We start from the raw sequence: 9,954 nt of genomic DNA on the forward strand, positions 1-9,954 counted from the left end.
TTCCTGTCTGGGGACCCTATACCTGACAACTGTGGTCTGCTTTCCCTCAGACCCTGTTGCTCCTTCCTACAGCTTTTGATTCCCCCTCCCGCTCCCGCCCCCACCCCCACCCCCAGGGGATACCAGCTCAAACTCCCTCCTTCCAGGGAGTAACTACAGAATATTGAACTCTAGCCTCAAACACACTACTCTACTCAGGGCTGGTGCAAGGAAGTTCCACCTAGGGCGAAACTTCCACCTTGTGCCCCCCCCGGCTAACCCAGCCAACCCAGCCCCCCCCCCCCCCCCCGCAGCAGCTTCCCACCCCCCCCCCCACTTGGGGAGCCCCCCCCCCACAGTAGCTACCTCCCGTCTGCAGCTAACCCTGCCTGGGGAGACCTCCCCCCTCTGCAGCAGCTAACCCCGCCCGGGGAGCCCCCCCCAGCAGCTAATCCCGCCCGGGGAGCCCCCGCCCCAGCTCACCTCGGCTCTGCCTCCTCCGCTGAGCACGCCGGCGCCGCTCTAATTCTCCTCTTCTTCCCCAGCTCTAGGCACCAGCAAAACAAGCTGGTGCTTGGGGCGGCACATTTTTAGGGGCAGCATGGCCGGCGCCAGAATGCCGCCCCTAAAAATGTGCCCTGGCTGCCCTAGCTCACCTCCGCTGCTGCTGCTGCCGCTCGAATCAGCTGTTTCGCGCGCCGCTGCTCACCCTCTCTCCCAGGTTTGAGAGCCTGGCGGGAGGAGGCAGGGCTGGGGATTTGGGGAAGGGGCGGAGTTGAGGTGGGGTAAGAAAAAAAGGGGGGACGGGGGGCGGCCAAAATTGTTTTTGCTTGGGGCGGCAAAAATCCTAGAGCCGGCCCTGCCTCCCAGGCTTGTGACGCCAATTGGAAGAGACTTAGAGCGGGGGCTGTGTGCTCAGCAGAGGAGATCTGGGGCGGGGAGCGGTTCCCCTGTGCGTCCCCCCAGTTACTGCCGGCGGCCCTCCCCAGCTCACCTTCACTCCACTTCCTCACAGGGGTGGCATGTTTGTAGAAATTTGGTGGTGCCCAGAACCCGCCCCCGCCCAATCTCCACCCCCCCAAACTCTGCCCCCTACCTGCCCAAGGCTCTGGGAGGGAGTTTGGGTGAGGGAGGAGGTCCGGGGTGCAGGCCCTAGGCTGGGGCAGGGGATTGGGGTGCAGGCTCTGGGAGGGAGTTTTGGGATGGGAGGGGTGCAGAGGGATGGGGTGCAGGGGTGAGGGCTGTGGCTACAGATGACGGGGTTGGTGTGTGGGAGGGGCTCAGGGCGAGAGTAGGGGGTGAGGGCTCTGTCTGGGGCTGGGAATGGGGGATTTAGGGTGTGGGAGGGGCTCAGGGCGAGAGTAGGAGTGTGGGGGGATAAGGTGGCTGGGACTGGGGATAAGGTGTTTGGGGTGCTGGAGGGGCTCAGGGCTTGGGCAGAGGGTTGAGGGTGCAGTGGGTGGGGGTGAAAGCTCTGGCTGGGGGTGTGGGATCTGGGGTGGGGCAGAGCTGGGGATGAGTTTGGGGTGCAGGCAGGTTGCTCTGGGACAGGGGCCAGAGAGGAGGACTCCCCCCAGCTCTTTCCCTGCCAGCAGCAGCAAGCTCTGTGGTATGAGTCCCCCTTTCGCACCTCCCCCCCAGCAGCCCACTCACCCCCACCACTGTCACTGCATGTGCTCCTAGGGTCCCTCTCAGGTCCTGGAATCTTCCTCTCCTCCCCCACGGTGCGGCGCTGCATGTGCCTCCTCCCCTGCTGTTGCCCCTGAGTGTAGCCTCACCGGGGGTGAGGGATGGGGGTGCCTCCTTGCCCAGCATGGGGCAGGAGCAGTGACTGCGGGTGGGGGTGGTCCCCTGTTCTGCTCGAGGGTCCCCTTGGAAAATGAAAGGGTCTGAGGGGGAAGGGCAGGCTTAGAGTCAGTCTGCCCTGGCAGTGGAGCAGGGGGGCACTTGGACCCTGCAGCAGCAGTTGTTGCAGGGAAGAGACAAAGACAGACAAGCTCTGTTCCCAGACAGAGACTCCGGAGCGTGAAAGGCGAGCGGGGGCTGGGCAGCAAGTGATTGCCAGGGGACACTCGGGGAAGGCGTGGGGGGGGCTGCAGGTGGGACACACGGCTCCACGTATTGCTGGAGCTGGGTCCCTAGCTCTGAATATTGCCGGTGCCCGAGCACCATGTGGATCGGCTTTTAGGCGCCCGCCTAGTTTGCCTAAATGGTTGCACTGGCCCTGACCCTACTCCCGAGGAGCTGCTGCAGACTACTTCTTGGCTTTCCCCCAGCCCTGCTTGTTCCTTCTCGGCTGGGCAAAGTGGTCATTCAGAGGATATTTAGAAAAAAATAAACGATACAAGGCCACCTCATTCCCCTCAGCTGTGGCCTACCTGGTTAATTGGCCTCTTTTCAGCCTCATTAACCCCTTTCAGGCTGGTTTGTGAACACCCCATTATAAATGGGTAAACTTTCAGTTCCTTCATTTTCTAGTAGTACACAGACTAACTGGTTCTGGTAAAATAAGGGATGAGCCGTACCTTTGCCTAAAACTTTCACTTGCTCTTCTTCCACAGGTCTGACAATGACAGACATCCCTGCTTCCTCAACACATACCTGTTGTGAAGAAGAGATATTACCTGCATCCACAGAGTAAAGTGACCTCCAGAACTGCTTAGGAGGAGGAGAAGCTGTAGGGCAGAGAGTAGATTGGGGTGGAGCTGAACAGTCAGTTGTTCCCCAGCTGAGTCTCTCTCTGATTAGAGGGTTGCACGGTAACCAGGGTTCCACTCAGCATTTGCCAATTTGTTGCATTTAAGGTATTAGCTGAGGGCCCTCACCTATGGAACTCCCTGGTAGTGCCACAGTCTTGCCACGTCCAGAAGATAGTGTGAGACTTGAGGCCTTCCTCCAAGAAAGGTGGCAACTCGAAGGGATAGATATATTTCCTTTGCAATCAGCACCCAAAATTATCCTTCAGAAAGGCAACAGTGTCCTAGGATGAGCAAACAAACAAAACAAAAAACCCTGGTCCTAATTAGACTACACTAGAGTTTCTAATAATTTTTGGATATGATGCTTAAATACTACAGTGTTAAACATATCAGAAACTTGTAAGCTACAGGTGGTAGATACTTCTGCATCACAGTTTAGGCTGACTGTACTGCAAAAAGCAAATAAACAGCACAGAATAGTGAGATATAAATGGATTTGATTTTTTAAAAATCTCTGGATTTAATAATATGAGAGTATTATAAACAAATATATATTTTTAAAATATGAGTTTTATATTGAAAGTATACTTATAAGCAAAGTTACCACCTCAGACTAATCAAACATCTCTAAGCACATTTAAGAAAAGCAGATTAAAAGAACTAGGCATAAACACAGAATTCAAAAGGTATTTCAAAGGAAGTTTTACTTTTAACTTATAACTTTTTAACATTGTGAACTTAGATTCCTTTTTCAAGCTCATTAACGCTCTCCATAAGTTTGTTACTGTTTCTTGCCTTCAATTTTGTTTTCCATAACTGTTTTGGCTGGTTGGCATTTCCCCAAAATGTATTGTGCCATACAGCTGGAATAAAAGGCAGTGCATCCAGAACTATGAAGGCCTTTTTGGGTGCCACTAATGACTAATTCCTTCCTTCCTAGGTATTCCTCAGGTCAAGAAAGAAACTGATTTATCCTTGTGGAAGTTCTCTTTTTCCCCAAGCTTTACTTAGTGACATATCTATCCTGGATTTCAACTGATTTCACAAACAGTACTACTAGTTATGAGTTGTTTTACCAAATTTCAGATAGGCACTAAGGCTCAGATCCATGAAGGAATTTAGGCATTGTGTCGCCAAGCATCATGGTGCCTAGAAAAACCATGGGAACAACACTACAATCCACAAAGCCTGAGTAAGGCGCCTAGCTCCTTTACAACGAATGGAGAGAGATGGGTACCTTTACAGTCCACAAAAACAGTATACTAGGAAAGGAGCTCCCTAAATTAGCCAGTGGGAGATGCTGACCGAGAAGGCAAGGGGTGGTGGTGCTCTAAGCCATGTACCTCTCTTAGGGCTTGGCTACACTTGCAAGTTAGAGCGCATTAAAGCAGCCCCGAGCACCCTAACTCATGACATGTCCACACTGGCGAGGCACATAGAGCGCCCGGACTCTGCGGCTGGAGCGCTCCTAGTAATCCACCTCCATGAGAAGCATAATGCTTGCTGCACTCCAGCTGGAGCGCCCCAGCACCAATCTGGACGCCCTGGTCTATTAATGTGCTCTGTTCAGCCTCCAGAAGTGTCCCACAATGCCTGTTCTAGCCACTCTGGTCATCATTTTGAACTCTACTGCCCTGCCCTCGGGTGACCCGCCCTTTAAATTCTCTTGGAATTTTTAAAATCCCCTTCCTGTTTGCTCAGCAAGGCATGGAGTGCTCTCAGCAAATCTTTCCAGTGACCATGCCTCCACACTCCAGGTGAATCCCAGTGTGGAGCAATGGCTAGGTGCTGGACCTCATCAGTGTTGGGGGGGGGGACGAAGCTGTCCAGTCCCAGCTGTGCTCCAGCCATAGGAATTATGATACCTTCGGGCAGATATCAAGGGACATGATGGAAAGGGGCCATGACCAGGACGCACTGCACTGCAGGGTTAAAGTGAAGGAGCTGCGGAATGCGTACCACAAAGCGTGCAAGGCAAACAGCTGTTTCTACAAAGAGCTGGACGCAATACATGGGGGCGACCCCACTTCCACCCCGAAGACCATCATGGACACTTCAGAGCCCCGCTCAACAAGGCAGGAGGAGGAGGAAAGTGTGAGTGAGGGTGCTGAGGAGGAGGGAGACAGCCCAGCAGCCCTAGATGCATGCAGCCAGGCACGATTTTCAAGCCAGGAGGAAGGTAGCCAGTCGCAGTGGATGGTGTTTGGGGAAGGACAGACACCAGAGGAACTGCCTGGTAAGCGGCTTTTATTTTGGGAAGGAAGTTGTTCAGTGTGGGCTCTTGGGGCAAGAAGGATTAGGGCTGCATGCAAGCCTAGATGTGGAGTAGGGCGTTGATGTGCTCCCTCACATGGTGGTAATCGGTCTCAGTGATCTCTTCAAAGGTCTCATGCAGAAGCTGGGCAATCTGCTTGCACAGGTTCCTTGGCAAAGCTACTGTGCTCCTTGTCCCAGTCAGACTAACATGTCCACTCTATTGTGCCATGAGTGGCAGGGGGACCATGGCTGCACACAGGCAAGCTGCATATGGGCCAGGGCGGAAGCTGCATTGTAGTAGAAGACCCTCCCTTGCTTCCCAGGTCCCCCTCAGTAGCGAGATATCTTCCAGGACGAACTCCTGTGGAAAATGTGGGGACAGTGTTCAGTATAGGGGCCCCCTGCAGCTGTTGGCTCTCCCCAAGGCAAAGAACCCCAGAGGATAGTACAGCCGTGAAACAATCAGTCCCCCTTCCCCTGTGCTCATTCACCATTTTGGGGCTCCTGTGGGTTATGTGCACTTGCTTTGGGATGGGCAATTTCTGCTATTGTGTACTCTGTGCTTGTCTTTAAGTACGGATGAACCATTGCTCTGTCTAGTGTGAACAATGCTGCCTCTGTTAAGTGTTAAATTTTGGCTTTACAGATGCAACCTTGAGATCCCAGCTGTCCTTGCTATCAATGGCCGAAAGACTCCAAAGAATCAGGAAGTGTACTCGAAAAAGCAAAGAGGACATGCTACATGAAATGATGCAGCAGTCCCTTAATGAAAATCAAAAAGTGCAGGAGTGGCGGGAGAGTGAAAGGAGGGTCCGCCAGCAGAATGAGGATCGCCGGCACCAAAGCACGGAGCGGCTGCTAAGCATCATGGAGCACCAAGCAGACTCAATACAGGCACTCATAGCAATGCAGGGGGAGCACTTCCGCCCCCACCCTCCCTGCAGCCCTTGTCCCAAAACGCTTTCCCTTGTGCCCCCATGTCACCACCAACCCACTTTCCCCAACATCCAGGTTCTTATCGCCACCAGCTGCCTTCACCACCCAGCCCTGCAAACTACGACCCTTACTCACTGTACTCAACCCCCATCACCATGCATTTTAGCCAGCCTGAAGTGCATTACTCATTGCACAGCACTCCAGACAGGAAGGCTGAGTATGATAACAGGACATACGCAAATCTGTGATTGTCCTGTTCCCCACCGCACCCCCTTCCCTCGTCCCACACAGCACAGATGTGTCATGCCCTTTCTGTTTCTCAAGCAGTTATGTTTCTTTTCAATAAATGATTTTTTTGGCTTTGAAAACTTCTTTATTATTGCATTAAGTAAAAGATACCGTAGCCCAGGAAAGCAAAAGGCACTGCAACTCAGTGCATCATACATAGCAAACAGATTCCTACTAACATTGGAACCACTGCACTTCACTCCCGTGCAGGGCACCAAACATTAGTGGTGGCTTTCAGTCTCAAATTGCTCCCTCAAGGCATCCCTAATCCTTGCAGCCCTGGGCTGGACCTCTCTAATAGCCCTGCTCTCTGGCAGTTCAAATTCAGGTGTTGAACCTTCGAGGTCCATGCCTGACTGAATCTTTCACCCTTCCCTTCACAAATGTTACGGAGAATACCACACGCGGATATAACTGTGGGGATGTTGTCATCAGTGAGGTCCAGCTTCCCATACAGACAGTGCCAGTGGCCCTTTAAACAGCCAAAAGCACACTCCACAGTCATTTTCCACTGACTCAGCCTGTTGCTGAACCGCTCCTTGCTGCTGTCAAGGCTCCCTGTGTAGGGATTTCATGAGCCACAGCATTAAAGGTAAGCGGGGTCTCCAAGGATCACGGTGGGCATTTCGACTTCCCCTATGGTGGTCTTCTGGTCTGGGAAGAAAGTCCCGGCTTGCAGCTTCCTGAATAGGCCTGTGTTCCGAAAGATGCGTGTGTCATGCACCTTTCCAGACCAGCCTGCGTTAATGTCAATGAAACGCCCACGGTGATCCACAAGCGCCTGGAAAACAATAGAGAAATACCTCTTCTGATTAATGTACTCGGAGGCTGGGTGGCCTGGTGCCAGAATTGGAATATGCGTTCCATCTATCGCCCCTCCGCAGTTAGGGAAACCGATTTGTGCAAAGCCAGCCACAATGTCATGCACGTTACCCAGAGTCACGGTTCTTCTGAGCAGGATGTGATTAATGGCCCTGCAAACTTGCATCAACACGATTCCAACGGTAGACTTTCCCACTCCAAACTGGTTAGTGACCGATCGGTAGCTGTCAGCTTCCCGACTGCAATAGCCACCTGCTTCTCCACTGGCAGGGCAGCTCTCAATCTCATGTCCTTGCGCCGCAGGGTGGGGGCAAGCTCAGCACATAGTCCCATGAAAGTGGCTTTCTCATCCAAAAATTATGCAGCCACTGCTCGTCATCCCAGACTTGCATGACTATGTGATCCCACCACTCAGTGCTTGTTTCCCGAGCCCAAAAGCGGCATTCCTCAGTGGTGAGCATGTCCGTGAATGCCACAAGCAATCTCGTGTCGTATGCGTTATGCGAGTTGACATCATCCTTGGACTCCTCATTGTCAGTTTGTAGCTTAAGGAGTAACTCGACTGCAATTCGTGACATGCTGGCAAGACCCATCAGCATATTCCTCAGCAGTTCGGGATCCATTCCCGCAGACCAAAAGGGAAGACAGAGCGTGCAGTACAAAAACCATTGAAAGATGGCGTCAAATGTGGACAGAAGCACAGGGATTGCTGGGATGCGAACTGATGCATCACGGGGCATTGGGACAGGACCCAGAATGCCCCGCATCTCTCCCCCCCCCCCCCCCCCGCAACTCTCTGCCTCCTTCCCACAAGCCACAGTGCCAGAATGGGAAGAGGTGCTCTGTGGGATAGCTGCCCATAATGCACTGCTCCCAATGGCGCTGCAAGTGCCACAAATGTGGCCACGCCAGTGTGCTTGCAGCTGACAGTATGAACACACTGCAGTGCTTTCCCTGCTGCAGTCTCCGAGGGCTGGTTTAACTCACAGCGCTCTACATCTGCAAGTGTAGCCATGCCCTAATTAGAGATAGATGCTGATTTCTGCTAATGATCCTTGAACTGGGGGGAAGATAGGTGTTGGATTACCTAGGTTGTTTGTGTGGGCCCAATCTGGTAGGCGTGCTCAGAGTGTGTGTGTAGTCACAGAGTACTTCCAGCAGTTCCAAAGCAGACATTTGTTATATGAGGTGAATGCATATTACTAATGATATATTTATGTGTTATGGATTCACAACAGTGCATACAGTTATTGTATGCACAATAGTGCATACACAGTTATTTTCACATTTCTATAACTTAACCATGGCCAAATCAGATTTATTAAAAACCATGATGATTGTACATGACTAAAATTAGATGACAATATTCAGCTTGGAAATAGGTTTTACAGACCAGTTATAGATCCCAGAAAGCAAAGCTGTTTCCTGGAAATGCTGAGAACTTTCATTTTAGAATAATGTTAAGGGTGTATATCTGAACAGGGTTGAGTGAGTTTCTCTCATTGTTAAGAGAAATAAAGCGGAAAGCCAGTGTGTTCTTGCCACTAGTGGAACAGCATCCAATGTCTGTTCTCTTCCGCCTAACATACTTCTCGGTTCTTCTGAATTGTGCCACACTGCATGAGAGAACATATGCTAGAAGTTTTCAAAGGAAAGCTAAGCCAGGGGTGAGGAGATGTGCTGAGCCTTTGAAGCTGATACAGTATATGAAAAGGAAAATTCATAAAGTGATATGCAGTAGAAGGTCACAGTGACCCAGTTTTCACTATTCTAATGCAGGTCTTAAAACCATCCTCAATGGTTGAGAACACAGGTATATTGCTGCTGCATAAGTTTGTTCTATATACAATTCAAAGTGCAATTTTCATGGTATTTTCTCTGTAAGAGACAATTTTTCATTGTTGAGCACCAGGCAGTCTCACCCTTACTATCTCTTCCAAAGGTCCCCTCACACTCTTCCTCCACCCCACTAAGGAATTAAACCACCCCTGGCATGCATTTAATGGGATATAATATTGTTCTTTCTGATTTTTATCGTTAACCCCACAAGCAACATAGTACACTCCCGTTTCCCAGTTTTCCCCAAACACTTGTTTTTAATTATTTTTTTCTTGTTGACGTATCTTTAACTACATGATCATTTCATTAATTTTAATTAAATTCTCACAGGCTTTCCCAGTCATCTTAATCCACCATATTTCATAGTTGCTAACCCTTTATAAAATACAATGCATAATTATTTTGTCTTTCATACAAACTGCATCCCACAACGCTTTTTAAATAATGAGAGCCTGAGGCTCCCCTACCTGTGTTATTCCCATGCACCACAGGAGACTGGAAATTCCTCTCTTGGAGGTTCTCTTTTGCACTGCACCTTATGTAACCATTTACACCAAAAGGAGTGCAAAAATAAGTTGGTCCAATAAAATATATTACCTCACCCCCTTTATATCTGCAAAAAATATTACCATTTTGATTTGGTAGCATTGTATACATTTTTGACTTTGAGGTAAACTACTAGATAAGGCACAGGGCAAAAGAGAAGCAGGCCCTAGGAATTTCCAACTGCAGAAATTTTCTCCTTACAATATGTAAGGGATGAGAGAGACACATTGTTTGCCTTCTCTCCAGAGAAGTAACAGCAGGTTCAGTCCAAAGAATCCAGTGATTCCCCTGAGATCTGTGCAGTTCTCTGGAATCTACTAGAGAACAGCGCCATCTGCAAGGAGTTTCTGTGCCTCCAGTTCCCTCTTCGCAGCTCCTTGGAAGCTGGACTCTCTCAGGAGACACTGCTCACAGAAACCCCTCATGGAAGAACTCACAATATAAGGAGGCACCTATACCAAATAATGCCCTGATCCTGCAAAGACTTACGTAGGTGTTTAACTTTAAATGTGCAAGTAGGCTCATTGAAGTCTAGTTAGGTACATGTGTGGGTCTTACCAGGATCAGGGTCTTAGTCAGCTGGTTTATT

The 9,954-nt window shown here is 50.3% G+C and overlaps 1 protein-coding gene across 1 annotated transcript; it reads left to right on the forward strand.

The window, feature by feature from the left end:
- Positions 1-1,925: 1,925 nt before the first annotated feature.
- LOC135983863 (uncharacterized) lies at positions 1,926-6,383 on the forward strand. Its single transcript, XM_065597435.1, has 4 exons — positions 1,926-2,011; positions 2,541-2,616; positions 3,619-4,914; positions 5,581-6,383. Exons 3-4 carry the CDS (start codon positions 4,566-4,568, stop codon positions 6,381-6,383), a joined length of 1,152 nt encoding a protein of 383 aa, XP_065453507.1. The 5' UTR covers positions 1,926-2,011; positions 2,541-2,616; positions 3,619-4,565.
- Positions 6,384-9,954: the final 3,571 nt, after the last annotated feature.

This window comes from Chrysemys picta, chromosome 5 (assembly GCF_011386835.1).
Source record: "Chrysemys picta bellii isolate R12L10 chromosome 5, ASM1138683v2, whole genome shotgun sequence".
Taxonomy (NCBI): domain Eukaryota; kingdom Metazoa; phylum Chordata; order Testudines; family Emydidae; genus Chrysemys; species Chrysemys picta.